At 44.9% G+C, this 21,504-nt stretch overlaps 1 protein-coding gene across 9 annotated transcripts in view; it reads right to left on the bottom strand.

Annotated features, from left to right (window-relative positions):
* Nucleotides 1–21,504, bottom strand: part of CAMK2D (calcium/calmodulin dependent protein kinase II delta) — a 262,278-nt gene that overhangs the window by 33,448 nt on the left and 207,326 nt on the right. For 3 of the 9 annotated variants that reach the window (XM_056116619.1, XM_056116624.1, XM_056116625.1), the window contains exons 8-14: nucleotides 17,937–18,020; nucleotides 8,781–8,875; nucleotides 7,161–7,283; nucleotides 5,195–5,278; nucleotides 4,791–4,833; nucleotides 1,845–1,882; nucleotides 527–559 (exon numbers count right to left, since the gene is read on the bottom strand). In XM_056116619.1, coding sequence (XP_055972594.1) covers nucleotides 527–559; nucleotides 1,845–1,882; nucleotides 4,791–4,833; nucleotides 5,195–5,278; nucleotides 7,161–7,283; nucleotides 8,781–8,875; nucleotides 17,937–18,020 — 500 coding nt within the window. The remainder of the gene's footprint in view (nucleotides 1–526; nucleotides 560–1,844; nucleotides 1,883–4,790; nucleotides 4,834–5,194; nucleotides 5,279–7,160; nucleotides 7,284–8,780; nucleotides 8,876–17,936; nucleotides 18,021–21,504) is intronic. The other 6 variants (XM_056116621.1, XM_056116626.1, XM_056116627.1 and 3 more) reach the window with 3 other exon arrangements.

Here is a 21,504-nt window from a genome sequence, read left to right as displayed (position 1 = left end):
CTCTCTCTCTCAATGATTCCCTGAAATATTTTAATGAGGTCTGGAAAAGATATTCCATTTTCTTCTGGAGGAACTCCACTAAAACAGATCCACTGGAAAAAAAATCACTAGTACATCACCTATCACTATTAATAAATTTCACAGTGAATCAATTATTTTAGTCAATCTGATTATTATTGTAAAGGAATCGTGTTTTGTTTCTACTTCTTAGTTTCAAGGAGAAAATTCAGCTGTGTCAGAATAGAGATGAGGGTATGAAATCTTTGATATTATTAGTTCGGGGCCACATCCTTCGTGATTAAGAAATGATCTCTCTGGCTCCAAACTTTTACACAATTAAACAAAAAATAGAGTTTTCAAAAAACTAGTCATGACTTGGTGAACACTAGCACTGTGTTTTTATTAACTCTGGCCTGTCACGCACCTATACTTTTTCTACTCACACTAACATAGGTCTATGAGATTTTGGTAAGTCCTATGTGTGAGTTTTCACGGGAAAAGAAATCTGGCAGATAAAGGTTCTCACCATCATCTGAACACTCGAACTGGATTTCCTTTTCTGAATTGACCAGTCAAGGAGAAAGGAAAAGAAAAACAAATATGACCTGTTGAAATTTGAGAGTATCAAAGCATGGAGCATAGGGCAAGTCTGTCTTTAAAGGGGAGCTATAGGTTGACTGGAAGAAATATCTTCTGGAAATATTCCTTCCTATCAAAATCTTAGTGAAAACAAATTTCTCCATAGCACTGTGAGCTCTGCTTCCCTGAACAGCATAGAAAAAAAAAAAAAAGAAAACAACACAGGAGACTGAAACATTTGGAAAATTTGCAACTCTACAGTTTCTACTGGTGATAAGTTGGGGGAAAGGCAGGCATAAATGATCATCATTGAGATTGGAGTGGAATAAACTAGGAAGAAATAAGACAGCTCTACAGACTGAGGAAAACAAGCTCGAGGGCATCTTAAGGGAAATCACCAGGTCCACATAGCTCTGGAAACACCCCCATCACACACAGATAGGTAGAACAAAAATGACTGGTCTTGAACACTAGTGACCAATGGACCTATGTCAAATTTGCAAAAGGAATGGACCAGCTGACTTTGGGTCAAGTTCAAATATCAGGCTATTAACTAATTCCCAAGAATGGTGAAGGATTCATGAGGAAAGTTTGCATCTGCCATGGGAAGAGAAAGAAAAGTATTAAAAGAATAAAGCACTTCAGGAAATTCTCTGGAAAGACAACAAAGGTAATGCAAAGTTCAATCAAAGGTACATTCCCAGGAAACAAAATCAAAGTTGATAGAAAATAAGCTGCATGATTTTAGGAAAGTCAAAATATTGGGCTGCTATCTGTCCGGAAAAAAATTTCTGATTGTTCAAAATACCCTTCTTGAGCTTCTGTCAAGGTCTTATGACAGATACACAGGGGCAGTGATGACCTTGGGAAAACTATTTAAGCAGAAGCATTTCATCATTTGACATTTATTTGCCCAAACCCAATAATTTAGGATTTTTTTAGCCTCTGCATTTTAGCAAACTTCAAGAACATGGCATAATCACTTGGAAAAGCAGTTTTCATAGTTTTCAGGTTACCACGAAAAGTCTGGGTTTAGAACTCTAGTAAAACTGAGTGAGGCATTCAGTTTTATACCAACTCCATATGAAAACATTAATTTGTTATGGTTGATATTCACTCCTTGGGGAGGATATGCTTATCTTGGGGTACTGAATTTTATACTTGGACTGGCAACATTTATCAGCGACTTTTAAAAAATAAAAGTAGCAAACACCTAGGACTAAAGAGTTAACTTCTGAACACAATCAAGCATCTGACAAACTTACCTTTACTCCATCTGGTTTCTTCAGCAGACTCTTGGCTGCTGTAAAATGAGAGTGACACCAGTTTAGCATGTTGTTCATAGAAATGGGGTCACCAAATGTTTCCTTCTACCACCTACGCTGAGTAATGGCTGACATACGCCAAGTTACCAAAGTCACACTGATGAGCGCGAGCTTACAGGACAGTGAAATGCAGTATCACTTTTCTTAGTTTTGCCACATCAAATTTAGAACTAAATTATTTAGTTCATAGCATAAACTCGAACGCTTGGCCAGTTAAGTCACTGGACCTTTAGTTCTCTGTTGGATTCGAAAAGGATACTGGAACTTTAACTGGACTATGCATTTTTAATCCAGAAAGTTGATTTCTGTCTTGAGACATCAGCTGACAGATTGGATTACATGTTCATTCACACCAGTGTGGGGTCATGTCAGTTCTGCCACGGAAGTTTGCCTCTCTCAAGGTTTGAAACAAACTCATTGCTGAGAATTTGCTCTGGCTAGAGAGTTTCTTCTTAAGATCAGATTGTTTGATTTTTTGCTAGAAGTATCAATAACTATTTAAAATGAAGTGATGTTATTGACCTAGAGCAAATTTTTTCAGTGGTTATCATCTGACCCTTACAAAAGAAGCATTGTGCATTCTTTTATGCTTCAAATGTCAGAGAACTCCTAGAGTACGTGACTTTGTATGAGACCTCATTTTTGCCTTTTATTGAATGTCTTGAATATATGCAAAGTGAAATAATCCTTTCAAAAATATACTTATGAATAGGGACACATGCAGTGAACAAATTACATAACTGTCCATAACATAATTAGTATGCCACAAGTAGAACATTCACAAATATGTGGAACAAAGTACACATTTATGCTTCTACTTAATGCTAATTATATCATATCGGCATAGAATGTGGCAACTGAAACGAACACCTAGCTCTACGAGAACTGAGCACCTAGCTACAATGAACATGTAATTTCCTGACATCAATGGGGGGCATTATTTTGATACCACTTTGGTATCCTTTTAAACTTCTTTAAGAGATACACAAAAGTTAATTTGACTTAGTCTTTAGCGTCAAAGCTATTAAATTATCGTTAATCAGGATTGTAAGAAGAGTGGCCTTAGCTAGAATGGCATTTGCCCGGAGCTCTAAAGCAATGTTAAGTAAATCCTGTGGCAGTTAATAGGTTAGAAAGCGAACTCAGAATAACCAGAATTGCAAGAGCAAGCAAAGAGAAGACGATGATCTGGGAAAGCAGCGATTGGGCCTGGGAGATGCAGAAATGTCCCTTTTGGTTACTGTCCACCTTACCTCACAAGAAATACATTCCACATAAAGGGAGAAAAGAAAAAATAAAAACAACTTTATAACCATATAGTTATGGACAAATTACTTTAAAGAGCATGTCTGGCAATGAAACAGAATGAACAAAATACTCAAAACTTAAAATGCCTATCAACTACAAGACAGAGCTACGTCTAAGGCTCTTCAGAGGGCGCTGGAGTGATGGATTAACACAGAAGTTTGCTGGTCATGCTAACACATTCAGAAACAATTTTAAAATTTGCATATTAGTCATGAGTTTTTAGTTTACACAATGATGAAAGGAAGATGAAGTAAACAAACAGATTCTCTTCATGGGTGCATATTCACTAGCCCGACTCATGCCTAAGAGTGTACATATTTAACACTTCAGTAAAAGGACACAATTTCTATTCTAGAGGGGTTTATTTATTTATTTCAAATTAGTCATTAACAATCTATACTATGTAAACCATTCTCTTAGGGATTCACTAATTGCTGAGTCATGTGAGATATGACTCCATACAGTCTATATTAGTTGATAGCTAACGAGATGACAATGAACTCACCTAGAAAAATGACAACTACATTAACTGTTCTCAAAACAGGTAACATGACAAAGTCAATACAAAGTTTTAATACACCAAACAGATTGGACAAAATACATACAGTTGACTAACAGAGCCCCTCAACTGGAAGTATTACTCATGATACTGTTGTTGGTGCTTAACACTCAGGGGAAGTCTTTGGAAAACCTTAGAGGGTTTCACAGTATCCAGAACTAAATACAATGGGAGAGAGACAAAAGGTGACCACTTAATATGACTGGAAACAACAGCTAGAAACAGGAAGAATGCAAACATGAGCCAAGGAGCAGGGTGATATTTTGGGCCCACTTGTCTGATGACTGTTCTGAGTACTGAGCATCAACCTGTCTGCTGACCACTTCCTCCCTGTCCACGAGACTGGCCAGCAGTTACCAAAAGGGGACGTTTAGGAACTGCCCACTGCAAAAACCTATCACATAAAGGGGCTCCAAAAACGCATATGATTTCTGGAAATCCGATATAGATCTAATTTGGAGAGTGCCTCCTATAGAAAATGAAGCTTTTGCTTCATTTAGCCCTTTTTGCACCAAAAACTTGATCTCAGACTGGAGCCATTTTGAGGAACACCTGTTCTCTGATGCCAGTTCATGGTCAATTTTCTATACAGTTCCTTGTAAGTTTAGATACCTTCCAAAGTGGTTATTTTCATAGCCGAGACACTACTGTACTTTTCAAAGAACTCAGGCCTAAGTATGGGATTCTTCCATTACAGTGTTTTTTTTAGACATTACTAATTGCTAAAATATCGATGAATGCTGAGCGTTAGGGTGACAGAGCCCAGTTTTCCAAAACTCGGGTGCTCCCCAGCCCTGCAGTGTGGTGGGGGCTCCTGGGAATTCGGGTGAAGCAACAGTGAGGACCTTCAGCCCCCTCAGCAGCCAATGGCAGCTCCTACTGTGGGAGGAATTCATGCTATCCATTTGACACCCCAGTAAAGTGGTTGTCTTTTACTAGATTCTCCCTCATCCCCTGCCCCCAATTCTCTAAGACAACTGAACACAGAAGCTAAGAAGCAGAGCTGTTGACACGAGTACCTGAGAAATTCCGTGTAGCCAGCATGGTGGTCAAGATGGCGCCCTGGCAGAGAAACAACACAAAATTAACCTCAGAACCACCAGGCTGCCACTTCAGGGAGTTCACAGTGCAGGAGAACAACTCTTCCCCCATGCCTTCTTTCCAGTCAGGGCAATCTTGGCTTTCTGGTTTCCCGAGAGTAGCGTCCTCACGTGTGTGGCACTTGCCCCTCATGCTGTTATGCAGCTGCTGGAGCAAAGGCCCTGGCCCCATTCTGGCAGGAACCCTCACTTCCTGAAAGCTGAATTCCCGCCTCTGTTTCTTTTGTCTCAGGACCCAGCCTCAGACTCTAAAAGCCTTCCCTACATTGCTCTCCCGGCAGCCTCTTGTGACTCAACTCCCCCATCAACAGAGAGTGTCTTACTTTCAGTTTTCTCCGTGCATTGAATTTCTTCAAGCAGTCCACAGTTTCCTGCCTGTGCATCATGGAAGCCACAGTGGAACGTTGCTGTAAGAGAAGAAAGAGATGGTGAGCAGAGGAGACGCCAAATGGGCCGAATCCATAAAGCATGAAATGGGCTGGAGCTAGGGGACAGCAGGTAGGGCGCTGGCCTGGCATGTGGCCAACCAAGTTCAATCCCAGACACCCCATATGGTCACTTTGGGCCCACCAAGAGTACAGCTGGGTATGGCTCCAAAATAAAAATATTTATAAAAAGTATGGTATCTTATGTGAAAACATGGTAATGCAAAAATGTCTCTGCCAGGGCCGGAGTAGGTAGGGCACAGCGGGTAGGGCATTTGCCTTGTACGTGGCCAACCTGGGTTCGATTCCCAGCATCCCCTATGGTCCCCTGGGCACCACCAGGAGTAATTCCTGAGTGCCTGAGCCAAGAATAACCCCTGAGCATCGCTGGGTGTAACCCAAAAAAAGCAAAAAAAAAAAAAATTCTCTGCCATTTGCAAGTTTATGTATTCTTGTATCTTTATCCTATTCTTTATCCTATTCTTGTATCTTTACCTATTCTACAAGTTTTATGTCTTTGATAGAGACAACAGACCAGCAGCCAGTCTCAATTTCATCAAATCTTTGTCAAAGGTGCTTGCCCCTGACAGTGGACTTGCAGGAATGAGCATCGCCTGTTTCTGAGGGGCTCTGTGAAATTTATCATAGGTATGTGCATCGAAGGGAAGCACATGTGCATAGATGTATGTGGTTCAGTACTAATTACAGCTTCCAGCAGCCATACCTATGAAAAATGTATGCATCAGACACAGCAAGCAATCAACATTAAAATAGAAAGGCTGTAATGACAGAGATGGGAATGTGGCCTCTGAACAGCTGATTGGCGCGGTGGTTTCTGAACAAGCCTGGCTGCAGACCAAGTATAGTCAGAAGCGAGACCCTGACAGTGAAGAGGGAACCTCTGCCTTCCACATAGTCGTGCAGTGAAAGGCAGAATCTACCCAGGCTTCCTGGGACGAGGCTGCAGCCTTCAGCTATAGAGAGTACAGAGATGAGTGTCAGCAGTTTTCCCAGTGACCTCTGCTCACCTCTGCTGGATGGTGTTGCTGGTCTCTTTGGGTCCATATTTATTGGCCCAAAGTTAATGCTCATTCCTGGAAATTTACTGAAATCTCTACATTTCTGTGCCAAGTGTCACATTATTTTTCTCAGTACTTTGAAAGTAGATTTGATTTCTGATGGTCATTGTCGAAAACCTGACTCTCAATTTCCCAAACCTATTCTGTTTATAAACTGCTTGATGAGATGGAATAGAACTCTGCTCTTTTCTTTTGGGATAGAGTTCTGTCGCACTGTCCTCCCGTTTTTCATTGATTTGCTTGAGTGGGCCCAGTAACGTCTCCATTTTGAGACTTGTTGTTACTGTGTTTGGCATATTGAATACATCACAGGTAGCTTGCCAGGCTTTGCCGTGCGGGCGAGATACTCTTGGTAGCTTGCCGGGCTCTCCGAGGAATCAAACCTGGCTCGGCCGGGCTGGCTGTGTTCAAGGCAAACACCTTACTGCTCTGCTATTGCTCCAGACCGGGATAGAGTTCACACAGAGCTAATTGTTTAGCCTCTGTTTATGGCTTGTAAGTGACAGAATACACATTTCTTGCGCTAGTACAAGCAATATTTAGTGATCTCCGTGAAGCACATATTGCTACATGAAATAACCTTTATACCTTACAATGGAGGGAAGGGGGTTAAATATCTGAAAAAGATACCATAATACTTTAGAGGAATGTTAAATATCTACAAAAATTAATTCATTTTGAGTTTTGTCTTATTCTTCAAAAGTGATTTCTAATCCATGAAAAAATAATTTAGAGCATCTAATTCCTTCCCGAGCTCCCCGTGGTCTTTGTAGAGTGGCACTTACGCAGATCCAAGGGTGCTTAAGCGCCTCCGAGGCTGTGATGCGCTTGGCAGGGTTGATGGTCAGCATCTTATTGATGAGGTCTTTGGCTTCAGGAGTCACCGTGTCCCACTCCGGGGATGGAAACTTCCAGAACAAAAATTTAGAAAAGAATTTAAAACACAGATTCCTTCAGTTGGCCAGGGAAGTGGCAAATACATTTATTTTGTTCTTAAGTGGTGAATTTTGCCATGAGTTACTTTAAGTTAAATTCTGCAGAGAAATTAATATCCCTCCATCTGGATACTGATTATCCCCTGAACAGAGGAACTGCATATGATCTATGGCAAATACCTTTTCCTTTTAGCAGTTTGAGAATAAACTGTATTCCATTTCTCTGAGGGGGATCTTCACTTTGATCTGAAAATGAAGTTTATGCACTCGCTTTTCAAAAAAAAAGTGTTTTGCAATAAATCAAAAGCTGAAAGCATGTCACATGAAAATGTGTCATCATGCTGGGGTGTCAAGGTTCAAAACGACACATTATGTACTTTCAGAGTGCACAGGCAATAATTGGAAGGTGACAGCTTCAGTCCCCAGCCAGAACCGACCTCCAATTTGGCTGTCTGGAGTGCTGGTGTGAAGAGGAAGCAGAGGGCAGAAGCCTCGGCAGGATCTCACTCCATACCTCAGCGGGTTCACCGAAGCCAAACTCACAAAAATAATCCTAACTCTTCTTCGTAATCTTTCATAGGTAGATAGATACACAATGGTTTAGCAGAAATTCTATTCTGGATGGGTTGAGAAATAAGTATTTACATCATATGAGTATCTAAATAACAGACTGAATATTTTCTGAAGGTCAGTGAAATGTATTCAGATGGTAAACTTAAGATTTGGGTGCATAACCCTTCCTCAAATGAAAGCTCGTATAGAAACTCATTAGTGAGGCAAGATTCAACAAATCCAAACCACATAATGGGACCATGTTTCATTTGACAAATGGATTACTCAAGTATTGTTGGTATTAAAATTTAAAATACAGGATAGGCATTTTAGAAAGGAGGTCAAGAAAACAGGCTATGATCATCACTACAGCAGTCATCTTTCCATCTCACTGTTTTAAAATGCACCAAGATCAGAGCTGGAGCGATAGTAGAGTGGGTAGGAGGGCATTTGCCTTGCACATGGCTGGCCTGGGTTGTTCGATCCCCAGTATCCCAGATGGTCCCTGGAGCACCACAGGAGTAATTCCTTAGTGCAGAACCAGGAGTAACCCTTGTGCATTGCCAGATGTGACCCTAAAAACTTATATGTATATATATATATATATATATATATATGTATTCCTAAGATCTAAATGTTTGAAAGGCAACATCCTCAGAGAGGCTTCAAACTGTTTTCCTCTCAGTCTTTAGAGGAAGTGAGCTAAAAGGAAATACAAACTGAACCTACATGCAGCAGCGTTTTCTAGTCTTCATCTCCTTTTCCCCAAGAGAAAGGAAAACAGTAAGGGAAATGGTGGAAATTATAACCAAAATAGCAGTGTGTGTGTGTGGGGGGGGGGGGGGGGGAATCTAGTTTTTGGTCATTTCCGTAAGTCCAACTCCCCTGAAATAAAGGGATTGGAAATTTATTACGTACATCATAAGCTCCAGCCTTGATCTGCTGATAGAGTCTGTGCTGGTCTTCATCCCAGAAGGGTGGGTAGCCCACCAGGAGAATGTAAAGAATGACCCCTGGAGAACGAGACAAAACAACATGCAGTGAGTCAATATTCACACAAAGGGAACTGGAGTGTCAGAAAATCCGGGAGCCTGGAGGCTCCCCTCCATCCTGGACACAGAGTAGGTGACCGCTCAGTGCAGGGACCAGAGTTTCTGAAAGGCACAGCAGGCTGTCACCTCAGGTCGGGATCTACCTGTCACTCAGGGTCACGTTCTTCCTCTGCACCTGACTGTTTGTCATAAACTCTTAACTGTGCAGGTGCTGTGTGGCTCTGGTGTCTGCAGGTGAGGGGTGAGAACACGGAGCATGTTCTTTCTCTCAGCCAACTGTGGATCAGCACTGGCCAGATTGTTAATTCAGGCTCTAAGTCAGGGGCCTTCAACTACTACTCCATGGACTATTCCCAGTCCTCGAGTGCAGACAAGCTAAAAAAACCCGCACTGATCTACCACTGAGGTTCAAACCGCCAGTGTGTGGATGGGCATGCAGGACAGGTGCTGATCCTGCAGGTGTGAGGAGGTTGCAGGGCACTGCTCTCAATCCCAGGGGGCCTGGGAGTGCGGGTTACACAGGAGATGACAGTACTCCTCTCCTCAGTGATCTTGGTCTTTAATAATAGCGTTTTTCATTATAATGACACTGTTGGGATACTACAGAAGGGTATTATAGACAAGGAAAAAGGAAAAGGGAAATCGCACACACATTTCTAAGAAATACTTAGAATTTCTTTGTGATACAATTCATCTTCATAAGTATTCTTTGCAAATTAGACCTTTAAATGTGTGACTTAATTTTTTAAAAAGTCATTCACAGGCTTTAACTTGCCCTCCAATTTTATCTGCAGTTTGCACATCTCCTGGGAACTGCTGTGGTCTCCCTGGTCCTCTGTCCAGTGGACCTGGTCTAGTGCCCATCTCCCTACCCCTGAAGTGCTACATTGTGTAGTTGCTCACCCAGAGGAAGGTCTGCCATTGCCTGGGCCTCACCAGATAGGATGTTTCTTCCCGTGTCCCCATAACCCAGAGAGATGCAAGGGAGACAAAGACAGGCAAAACTCTGTCTGGTGTGCCCATAAGACTCTTGTTGAAAAAAAAAAAAAGGGCTACCTGGAAGTGCTTCCCTGACCATCTGATGCCAGGGATGGAGTCTGGGCCCAAACAAGCTAGACTTGTTTCCTATACTCAAGCCATCGCTGAGTCCCAAACACTCTTTCCTCCTGAACACAGCTGCAGGCAGCGTAGGGCACCCCAGTACCTCTGCTCCAGCTACCTGGCAGTGTCACTCCACATCCTGTTAGGAAAGTATCCATATTCCTGCCCTTCTGTGTTGCAGAGATGTCCCTGGCTTCCTATCCCTCAGTCTTGCTATCATTTATTTATTTGTTTGTTTGTTTGTTTGGGGGCCACACCTAGTAGTGCACAGGATTTACTCCTGGCTCTGTGCTCAGGATAACTCCTGGTGAGGATCAGGAGATGGTAAGCAGCGCTTGGAGAATAATCCTGGGGTGTCGTATGTAAGGCAAAAACACTGTCTCTCCAGCCAGTCTTGGTATCTTTTAGGTCACTGGCACTGAAATGGTTTATAAATAGTAATTGAATCTCTCAGTCTGTCTGCAGGAAAATCCAGCTTAAAGTCACTTTATTGGGGGAAAGGGGAGCACACTCGGTGATACTATGGACTTACTCCTGGTTCTATGCTCAGGGATCACTTTTGGTGGGTTCAGAGGGCCACATGTGGTGCCGGGAATCAAACCTGGGTCAGCAAGGTCAGCGTCCTGCCTGCTGTAATATCACTCCAGTCCCACAAGGCATCTTTAAAGTCCTCTGAACTACTACCAGGATAAAGTATTTGAAGCAACGTTTTCAAAGATCCAACAAAACTTTGACATCAAGACAAAGCCATTTCACCACTGTGGAGCCATCAAAAGAAATAGGAAAACGTGGTATTTTGACTCCCAGTGACGTAAAACATTTTTCTCTCATAGCCTACTCCAGTAGACTTGTGTGTTTCACTTACATTCACTTTCACGCCCCTTCTAGATCTCAGATGTGGCAGATGCCTCCTGGATAACAATGCTTCTGGGTCTTGTTCCCAGGGCACAGGCAGGAAAGAAGCCACAGCAAAGGCATTTTAGCCAACACCTGGGCTTAGGAGTTAAAGAAGAAAACTTGCTGGAAATGGCCACAGTCGGGATGGAATCTGGATCCTTTCCTGACCAGATGGGGAGTGACATTCTTGGCAGCTGAAGCAGATGTTCTCAGGAGCCCCAGGCTGGCTTGTCTCTGCCAGGCTGATACTCTGCTGGCCCTCCTCTGGGTCGGGGAGCTCCCAGACAACCAGTCCCCAGGAATCACTGTCAACGCAGGGAGATTCCCACACTGAGCCCTTTCGTCGAAGGCTCTGTACCCCCAAAATCCAAACTTTTAGATGAATTATGGCATGTGTCAAAGATTCTAAACTACCACACTTCATTGCACTCACTGCAGACTTAGTTAATTACTGCTCTGTGGATTTAACACAATGAATTCTTTTCTTTCTAAGTACAAAATATTCCTGGACAGTCTTATACTTCCTCCTCCTCCTCCTCCTCCTCCTCCTCCTCCTCCTCCTCCTCCTCCTCCTCTGTGGATTTAACACAATGAATTCTTTTCTTTCTGAGTACAAAATACTCCTGGACAGTCTTACACTTCCTCCTCCTCCTCCTCCTCCTCCTCCTCCTCCTCCTCCTCCTCCTCCTCCTCCACAGTCTTATACCTCCTCCTCCTCCTCCTCCTCCTCCTCCTCCTCCTCCTCCTCCACCACAGTCTTATACCTCCTCCTCCACCTCGGATTTAACACAATGAATTCTTTTCTTTCTGAGTACAAAATACTCCTGGACAGTCTTATACTTCCTCCTCCTCCTCCTCCTCCTCCTCCTCCTCCTCCTCCTCCGATTTAACACAATGAATTCTTTTCTTTCTGAGTACAAAATACTCCTGGACAGTCTTTTAGTTCTCCTCCTCCTCCTCCTCCTCCTCCTCCTCCTCCTCCTCCTCTTCCTCCTCCTTGGATTTAACACAATGAATTCTTTTCTTTCTGAGTACAAATACTCAGTAAAATACTGAGTAAAATACTCCTGGACAGTCTTTTAGTCCTTGTCCTCCTCCTCGGATTTAACACAATGAATTCTTTTCTTTCTGAGTACAAAATACTCCTGGACAGTCTTATACTTCTTTTTCTTCTTCTTCTTCCTCCTCCTCTTCCTCCTCCTCCTCCTCCCCCCCCCTTCTCTCTGTCACACATGCAGAGCATGTGATCTACCACTGAGCTACAACTGTGGTCCCCTTCTTTTTCTTCTTCTTCTTCCTCCTCCTCTTCCTCCTCCTCCTACTCCCCCCCCCTTCTCTCTGTCACACATGCAGAGCATGTGATCTACCACTGAGCTACATCTGTGGTCCCTCAACTTTCCCAGGTCCAGATTTAGAATCAGGCATTTCTCTGAGGCATCCTGGTTCCTTGCAGTGTAAACAGTATGCAGAGATGGAGACTGGGGTTCTGTAGGAGTGCTGTGTGGACAGCATGCGTTTCTTGAAGAAGTGAAGGGTGATGCAGGAGGGAGATAGAGAATCTACACACTGAAAGAGACTTAAGAGACTGAACTACTAACTATGTAAGATGAGACCAAAGAGTAAAAATTACTAGCCATCTAGAGATTTTAAGCAGCTGTCATTAAAAATTTTAATAGGGTGTTGAAGAGGTAGTACAGTAGGTAAGGCACTTGCCTTGCATGTGACTGACCCAAATTTGATCTCAGGCCCCGGATATGGTCCCCTTAGTTTCAACAGGATTGATCCCTTTCATTCGAAAAACAAAATATAACATAACCAGCAATGTTCTTGGGTCTGGGATGCCTGAAACAACACTATGGTTATGGGAGCTCACTAGAGCCAGACTAGCAGTGTTCAAGAGTCTTGTGGTACCAGGAATCAAACTCAGGACCTCACATATGTTAGTCATGTGTTTTACTGCTTGAGCTATTTACCTGATCCCTTGTTAGGGTTTTTAAAGAGCCTGAGACATAAACATAAATTGTCAATGTATTGCTAAGATATTTGGATTTATCCAAAACAATTTGAGCATGGAAGAATGAGTAGATGAACTAAGATTACCCTTTCATTCATTATACAATCATCTGTACTTGGATATGTTTGGAATTTTGCATAATAGAGTTAAAAAAAAGCCCACAGCTATCCTAGCACTCAGTTCTATATAACATTTACGAATGGAAGTTAACCCTAGTTTTCATTATCTATGTATATATTTGTGCTTGGAAGATGCTAGAGATGTTTGATTAATGAGCTGAGAAGCACTGAATCCTGATGAGGCAGAGAGACTACGTTAACAAGAACATCCAAAATTGATTAAAAGTTAGTCATAAAATTACAGCTTCAATCATCACATTAATGATTAAAACATCTTAAAGGATGTTCTAATGAAAGGAGAGGGAGATGCAAAGTTAAAAAAGAAACTGAGAAATCAGTGAGAAGTCAATGGAACAATCTAGCAAGACACCCACTAAGATCCACAGTAAAGTAAAGGACAATAGGATGTTTTTTTTTTTTTTGTAAAATGCTTCAGGATTGAGAAAAGCATGAATAACTCCAGGATGTAAGAATGGCTCTTCGTCTTCTTGTAAGAGAAAAGTATTTAATTAACACACTGTTCAATCTACAGGCCAATTGGTAGAACTAAGATCTTGAGATTCAAGGGCCAGCAAGATAAGAAGCTATTTTTCAGATGACATGCCCATGTACTGTGGGATGAAAGAATATGTAAGCAGGTATTCCTATACTCGATGGGTACCAAATGTGAATGTGTAAGTCTACAGTGCATGGAGAGAGGCAGGAGGAAGAATGCCTACAGATGCTTTATAAGAACAACGCAACCTGGGCCAGAAGGATGGCACAGGACATAAGGCACAGTCGGTTCGATCCCTGGTACAGTATATCATCCTGTGAGCACCACCAGGAGTAATGCCTGAGCACAGAGGCTGGAGTCAGCCCCGAGCATTGCCAGGTATGGCCCAAAAACCAATCATAATAAAATCAAAGCCACTCTTGATTATTTTTGTAAGCCAGAAATGGCTAGGTTTTTAACAAATCTCTGAATAATATAAAGATTTTTGCCAATGTCCCAGCAAGTGAAAGGTTCTAGGCACCCCGCTCAGAGGTCTCCACTCTATCGTGTGAGGACCCAATATTTGCTGCTCCCAGGGATTTGCAGCTGGATAGAGGAGCCTGCTCTGCACTGGCGTGTACCAGAACTGCCTGAACCTGGCAAATATTAAAAAAAGGCAGATTCCTTAACCTGCACCAGCCACAGAATCTGTGGTTCTCAGGTGGGTACCAGAAAGTTCCATTTTTGACAAGCATTCAGGTCACTGAAGCAAATGGTGACTTGTCATCTAAAAAGAATCAAACTTAATACCTGACCTAATTCATTCTATTCTCTCCCAGGAGTGGATTATTAAACCAGTCAGTCTGAAATTACCTGGTCAACACTAGTGAGGTAGCCTGCTTGATGGATTTTTTGCATCCCTTAACGAAAGGTGACAAGCCACAAACAACCAGTTCTTTGCAGCATTACTCCTCCATTCAGTGTTGTTCTTTGGAGCGCCTTTCTTTTTGCTAGCTGGGATGCTGCCTCATTGATCTTTAAGATCTTTAACACTGCTGAAGTTTCGAGTCAGTTTATCTGCTTCCATGTATTTCTTTGTACACATTCAAGTTGGGCTGGAGTGATGGCACAGCGGGTAGGGCGTCTGTCTTGTACGTGGCCGACCCGGGTTCGATTCCTCCATCTCTCTTGGAGAGCCCGACAAGCTACTGAGAGTATTCTGCCTGCAAGGCAGAGCCTGGCAAGCTCTCTGTGGCTCATTCGATATGCCAAAAACAGTAACAAAAAGTCTTGCAATGGAGACATTACTGGTGCCCGCTTGAGCAAATCGATGAACAACGGGAGGACAGTGCTACATTTAAGTTACAAAAGGAATTCGTTTTCAAAGTCAGCAGTTTGGTGATTTTGGTAAACAACACTTGCTTGCCCCAAGAGAGAACCAAGGACACAGGTTATGTGTATGTGCATGGGAGGAAGCCATCAAAATCAGCTGTCTGCTGTTCTTTGCTTTACCACTGCCTATTATTTACTTCCCAGTAATGGATCCACTGCCGTCCAAGACGTGACTAAAGTCCAGACCGTACTCTGTACAAGACCACAAAAGTCAGGGAATAGCATTTAAGTATGAAATATCAGGGGCTCAGATAATTCTGTATTTAAAAAATAATAATAATGGATAGACTTCTTTTTCCCATGTTTCGCTCTGGTCTGTGTCAACTGCCAAAAAAGACAAAGCCAATGTCGGTTGCGTCAGCCCAACATCCCCAGGAGAGTGGCTACTGTTTTTGCTAAGTGACTTGTTCTGTGTTTCTTTTGGAACCTGGGTAGCCTCAATTCTTACAGCACGAGCCCTTGTCTGGCCCTCAGAAGAATTAATTATGAATCTGGCAGGCGTGGGTGATGGGGAATGTATTGGAAAAAGAGAATCTCCTGAGATGTGGCATGACCTGAGAGTCATCAAGGAATATGCCATCAAGGTGTCTTGGGTGGTCTCATGCAAGGGGAAGGGAAGACAGAGGTGCCATCATTATTGAGGAGTGAGCTGAATGTCTCTTTCACATCATCCAAGTGAAAGGACACAGAGTGTGATGGAATGAGATAGTTGCAAACCCAGAGCAATGAACAAGACTGTTAACGAATTGCAGGGGACTCATTAGGACGGGCCCAGTGTTGGCCACCTTCTGCCCCAGGCCCCATTCAGACACCTCAGCTGAGCTGTGACCTGGGGTGGGGGTAGGGGCATTTGCACATTGTGGGGGACTGGCAGGCACAAGAGGAGGGGCTGCACAGGCTCCAAAGGAAAGGAGAGCTGGAGCAAACCCTGGTTCTGAGGGGCCACAGCAATTCACAAAGGGATTAGAGCGCAGGAAGCAAACTCCCAAGGAAGCAAAGGTTCTTCTGTCTGAAACAAAACTGTGAGGTGCCCCAATGGGTCGAAGTTTCTGGAGCACCGTCCATGGGAGATGTGCATGGGTGCACATACACTGCGTGTATACACACAGTATTTAGTACCTGCCCCCTGCTGCATTCCAGCTTGTGCCTTTATAGATCTGAGAATCCAACACTTTGGCTTCGAAGTTTTCGTCTCCTACTCACGCATAGAGGGTGAGGATGTTGGAAACTCAGACAAGACGAGGGAAATGGCGAGTTCCCCTCAGCCAAGAAAGTCAGAATTTCTGCCCTCTAAGTTACCTCACGTTCTCAAACTGAAATCCTACTTCACATTAAACCCAGCCACAGGTTTTTCACACAAACTGTTTTATGCCAAAGCATTCAAACAGAAAAATCCAGGAACTGCTGTAAATTCCAGTTTAGCGAAGTCATGTTCAAATTGAGCGTGTGTTTGGTGAGCCTAAGGCACCAACGTGTCAGTTATTAAACACACAGCAGCCTGCATCCGGATCCAACCCATGGAGGCAGAGGGCTTTTGCTCCGTGTGGGGAAGGGCGATGAACACTGCCACAGTCCAAGTTTTTTTAATCATTGAATCTGCTCACAGGCAGGAAAGAATTCTTCGTATAAAACCCTCGTGGTTTGGTTTCTTGTTTAAAGTTCTGGCATTCTTTGAAGCTAATAAAATTGATATATTGTGGGGCAGAAATGATTTAGTGAGAGCCAAATGAATAGTTTATCTAAACGACCCAAGTGAATGAAGTAGGATTCAGGAGCTGCAAAGCTGGCCCGTAGCAAAGCCTTTTGTAGAATAAACACGTACAAGGAGAGAAGGAGATCAGGAACAGAGCACGAAGTCGGTGGACCTGGTGGGAGGGCCATGAAGCACAGTGGGTGGAGCTGATGATTCTAGTGATACTGCTGAGTCATCTGTGAAAATGGTTCAAGTCTGTCTCATGCCTTCTGTGCTAATGCTACCAGAGTACCCAGCTCAGCCATTATCTAGAAACTTTATCTGTACAGAAATACTTCTAATAACAGATAGCTAACACTGATGCATGAAGGTAAAAACCTCTGTGGGGCCGACGAGATGGCTCAGAGGGCTGGAATACATGCCCTGATGTGAGACCCATGGGTTTCATTCCAGCACCCTGAGAAAAGCCTCCCTTAACTGAACTGAGACCCCCCACAAGCACCCCCACATACAGCACCCCAAACCAAACCCTCTTGGCAGGGTTTTGTAAGTCCAACTATTGTCTCTGTTCTTTAAGAGGAAGCTCAGACACAGAGGCCACATCATTTGTGTTTTGTCAGAGAGTGGGATCTCCCACTGACGGAAGAGAAGGGGCTGGCGGAGGCATGGGTGATGGCTGGCCTTGGCCCCTCCAACCTTTCAGAAGGCAAAGAGTGGTTTACACTGAAAACACGCCACATTAGAAGGTGTCTTCACCACAAGTCCCGTATGTGACAGTCACACGGGTATGTCTGGTGATAGGTCCCCATCTTACAGGCAAAAAAAGAAAAAAAAACCCACCCCTCATCCTCGGGAGACAGCAAAATCTTGGACCTCAGGAAGCAACGCAAATATGCACTCCCCACCCCCAACGGCCTCCCAGGCAAGAGCCGCAGAGCCTGGAGGCAGCCGACTTTAGGGGACAGGGTGTCCAGGGGACCCAGCTGGCTAGAAACATGGCCTGGGACAAGCCCCTCCATGGAACACTGGGGTGGGCTTGCTCCTCCGTGCAATCAAATCAAACACTCATCTTCTGAACCCGCTCTGGCTTTCAACGGGCCGTCACCAGCTCCTTGCAGGACTGTGGCCTGCCACGAAACAAAACCCGGCTGAAACCCAAGAGATTTCAGGCCACAGAGCACCAGCTCCGCTCTGGAACCTTGAGGGCGGGACTGCCTCCAGCCCCCCTCCCCCCCAAAGAGAGTGAGGTAGAGCACCCAGCGGCTTCAGGCTTTGCCATGTCTTCCAGCCTCATGTGTTTGAGCTCACAGCGTGAGCATGGAACTCCTTACCGCATGCCCACATGTCCACTGGCTTCCCGTATGGGTCTTTGCGTAAGACTTCGGGAGAGAGATATCCAGGGGTGCCGGCGAAACCTAGGGAGAAACAGACGGCTGGGTCAGCATGGCAGAAACAAGAGGAGGAGCTGGGGTGCTGGGGCGGTGGGGATATGCTGTGGCCTGGGCTGACCACAGTGGACCCAGGAGTGTGGCGGCTGCTGTGTCCCACTCTGCGCTTTCTGGAAAGGTCCCTGCAGAGTACCCAGGGCAGGACTCCTGGCTGACAAGAATGAAGGGGGACCCCTGCTGTGTGTGACACGTGGCCACTGCAACCACCACCAATGACAAGAAGGGAAGAAGGAGCTGGGGGAGCTTTCTGATTTATATACTTGGTTTTTTTTGGGGGGAGGTGGGGTCACACCTGGCGATCCTCTGGGGTCATTCCTGGCTCTGCACTCAGTAATCATTCCTAGCAGTGCTCAGGGGAAAGCTTTCGAATTTACCCCCCAAATTCCTACCTTTTTCCTAGTGAAGGCCAATGCTGGGCCTTGGAGGCCTTAGCTAAAGCTAAGCTGAGTGGGGGCTGCGGAGGGGCTAGGCTCACTCGCGTTACCTATGGGAGTCCCAGGGCTCCAAAAGAAAACTGAACCCTGGGCAAGGACAGGAATGCAATAACCCCAGGGAGGACACCTTGCATATTATTATTTTGTTTAGTTTGTGGGCCACACCCGGCAGTGCTCAGGGCTTATTCCCAGCTCTGTACTTAGGGTTCACTCCTGGTGGTGTTGGGTTCACTCCTGGCGGTGTTGGGGGATCATATGGGATGCTGGGAATCAACTCTGGTCACATGCAAGGTAAGTGCCCTGCCCACTGTATTGTAGTTCCAGCCCCATTATTATTTCAAGACAATATACTTTGACATATTATTCTGAGATGACGCAAAGGACAAATGCAGTCTGTCACATGTCCTTCTCTCTTTTTAACCTGAAGTGGTGCTCTACTTCCTGTGATAAAGCCCCCTCCCCCATGCCCCCCAGTTCCAGCAGATGCGGGAGATGCAGGAGGGGCCTGTCAGTACCAACTTGTCCGGCATTCGTTTCCTCCACCTACTTTCCCTTCACTTTTCCTACCTGAGTCTCCCGGGCCCAACCCCGACTCAACCACTATTTCTCTCTCCTCCCTGAAACATTCTAGAAACCTTCCTACACATCTGCATGGAAAGGTGCGAGTGAAAGTGGAAATCTGCACATCAAATAACCTCCAGATGCTTTTCTCCTATTCCTCCACCCCCACTGTCCACCTGCAGGCCCTGGTCAGAGAGGAGAGCCCAGCAGGGCCCAGCCGGCTTCCAAGGAGGGCTGAGGAGAGGGTGGAAATTAGCAGAGGAGAGGCCTGGCCTCTCCCCCCCCCCCCCAACACACACTCTCTCTTTTCGGGAGAAGCAAATAAAACAAGCCAGGCCCCTCATAGTAGGACGCAGAGCAGAGAGCCACATGCAGATTGAAAGCAGATTTTCAGTGTGAGGTTTTGAATGTGAAACAGGCTGTCCTGGGCGTAAGGGACCGGGCCGAGAGGAACTACAGAACTCATTCTCCAGGAGAAGTCACAGAACATAGTGTACCCAGAAATAATCAGGGTGCACTTAGGGCTGGCAGCCGGAGAACACTGGGAATTTTCAGATGAATCATTACCAAGCGTGGTGTGCCCTGACTTTTCCCATACGAAGGTGTGGGGGCCGGGAGATTGCTCAGCAGCCAGGGAAAAAATGCTTTGCATGTGCCGGGCCGGAGTTTGAAGCCTGGTACCTCCTGGTTCCCTGGCTACCATCCCCAGATGTCCCTGGTGGTCTCCAGCCCTGAGTCACCAGGCAGGCTGACCACGAGTCACCGGGAGTGACTCCCCAAGACCCTGAGAAGAGTTCGGGATGTCCCCAAATAAAGCAAGATTTAAAAAAAGCATGCTCAGCGAAGGCAGAAAAAAAGGTTTCTCATTACACACGAGGGAATCCAATGAGGCCAACTTCAATGATGGCTCACAGCTAAAACCTCAAAGTGCTTATTCCTGCAAATAATAGTTTTTAGGAGAAAAGAAAAAAAAATTACTCAAAACTTCCCAGAAGAGCCTCCCTCATTTAGAAGTTCTCTACAAACTTTCAGCTCCCATAAAGGAGATGGAGCTCCCCAGCAGAGATGGAGATGGGCACTTCCTCCGGAGCATCTCCCCATGAAGATACTTGCTCTGTCATCTCTGTGACATCCCTCCCCCCGCCTCTCACTGCAGACACTGCACAGGGGTCTCTCCTTCTGGCTCCCACCCCCTTTGCTCGTACAGTCTGTACCTCCTCGAACACGAGGAACACGAGTGAGATTTCATCCTGGCAGAAAAGAGAGGGCAGTCAGGCAGATGTCTGTCCATGTCCACTAGGACTGGCCTTTGCAGAAGCAGACAAGGCTAGGGATGGCTTCACGGACACTCTCACTCAGTGGCACTACTGGGGGTAGGGGTGGGGCAGCTGTGGGGTCGGGATGCCAATAAAGAATGAAGCAGCTAAAGGCATCAGAGTTAGGGGACTGGCATGGGGCACAGTGTGAGGAATGCAGAGACCCTGGGGGGTGACAGACTCCCTGAGAAGCAGCAGAGGGGACCTCTGAGAATCTGCTTCATCCTAAGGGAGGTGGTCAGAGGAGACATGAAAGGGACCGGGACAGAGAAACCAGGAAGAACAGCAGGATGGAAGATGCAATGATGGTGACATCTGTGGGACAGGGGACCCCATGGTAGCTTCTTGTTGCTGTGGATACAAGAGAGCTGACATTTTAAAGAAAGAGCAGCCACCATGCAAGAGAATTCTTCCATGGGGCAAGACTGTGCTGGCAATCCTTTTTGCTTCGTAGTAAGTCTCACCCTGAAACCTAGACACACAACTGTCGATGGGACTTGCGGCCCGTGGAGAGACAGGCTGGCTGTGGCTATTTCTCTTTGGTAGATGTCTGCCCTTCCTTGGTGTGGTGACTTGGGATACTGCTGCTAATATTTCTGGCTTTCAGATCAGTCAGGGCTGGGGAAGGGGCAGAGGTGACAAAAGAATAACGATAGGACTTGAAAAGGAGGATTTTTTAAAAAAGAAATACATAAAAGAACAGCTTCTAAGAAATCTCGTGTCATTTTTTTCCCTTTTTTTTGCATTGGAAATAGACCTCTAATATTCATGAAAATGAAAGCATGCCAAACCCCGAAACTCTAGCATGACAGAGAATGAAGAGTTTAACCACTTTTCTATCCAAATAAAAAGGTTTCCCTTCCCCAAGCCCCCCAAATATTGATATTAAAGTTTAAAATGGAAAATGAATCAGAGATGAGATTAAGATGGCAGGTAAGACTGAATAAATAGCAGAGCGAGTCACTCTGGTGAAAACATGCCCTTATTACTCACGTCTAAAATAAGAGCAACACACCCCAAAGAACAGAACACCGACTGCCTCCCCACCCTCCCCTAAGCCGGGGCACCCAGAGAGCTCTCTGGGACTTGAATGCAACCAGCTCAGAAAAAAAAAACCCCACAACCCAGTAATGAAGGGGG

The sequence above is a fragment of the Sorex fumeus genome, unplaced genomic scaffold (genome assembly GCF_029834395.1).
Source record: "Sorex fumeus unplaced genomic scaffold, SorFum_2.1 ptg000033l, whole genome shotgun sequence".
In the NCBI taxonomy this organism is placed as follows: domain Eukaryota; kingdom Metazoa; phylum Chordata; class Mammalia; order Eulipotyphla; family Soricidae; genus Sorex; species Sorex fumeus.
This window is presented reverse-complemented; position numbering and strand designations above follow the sequence as displayed.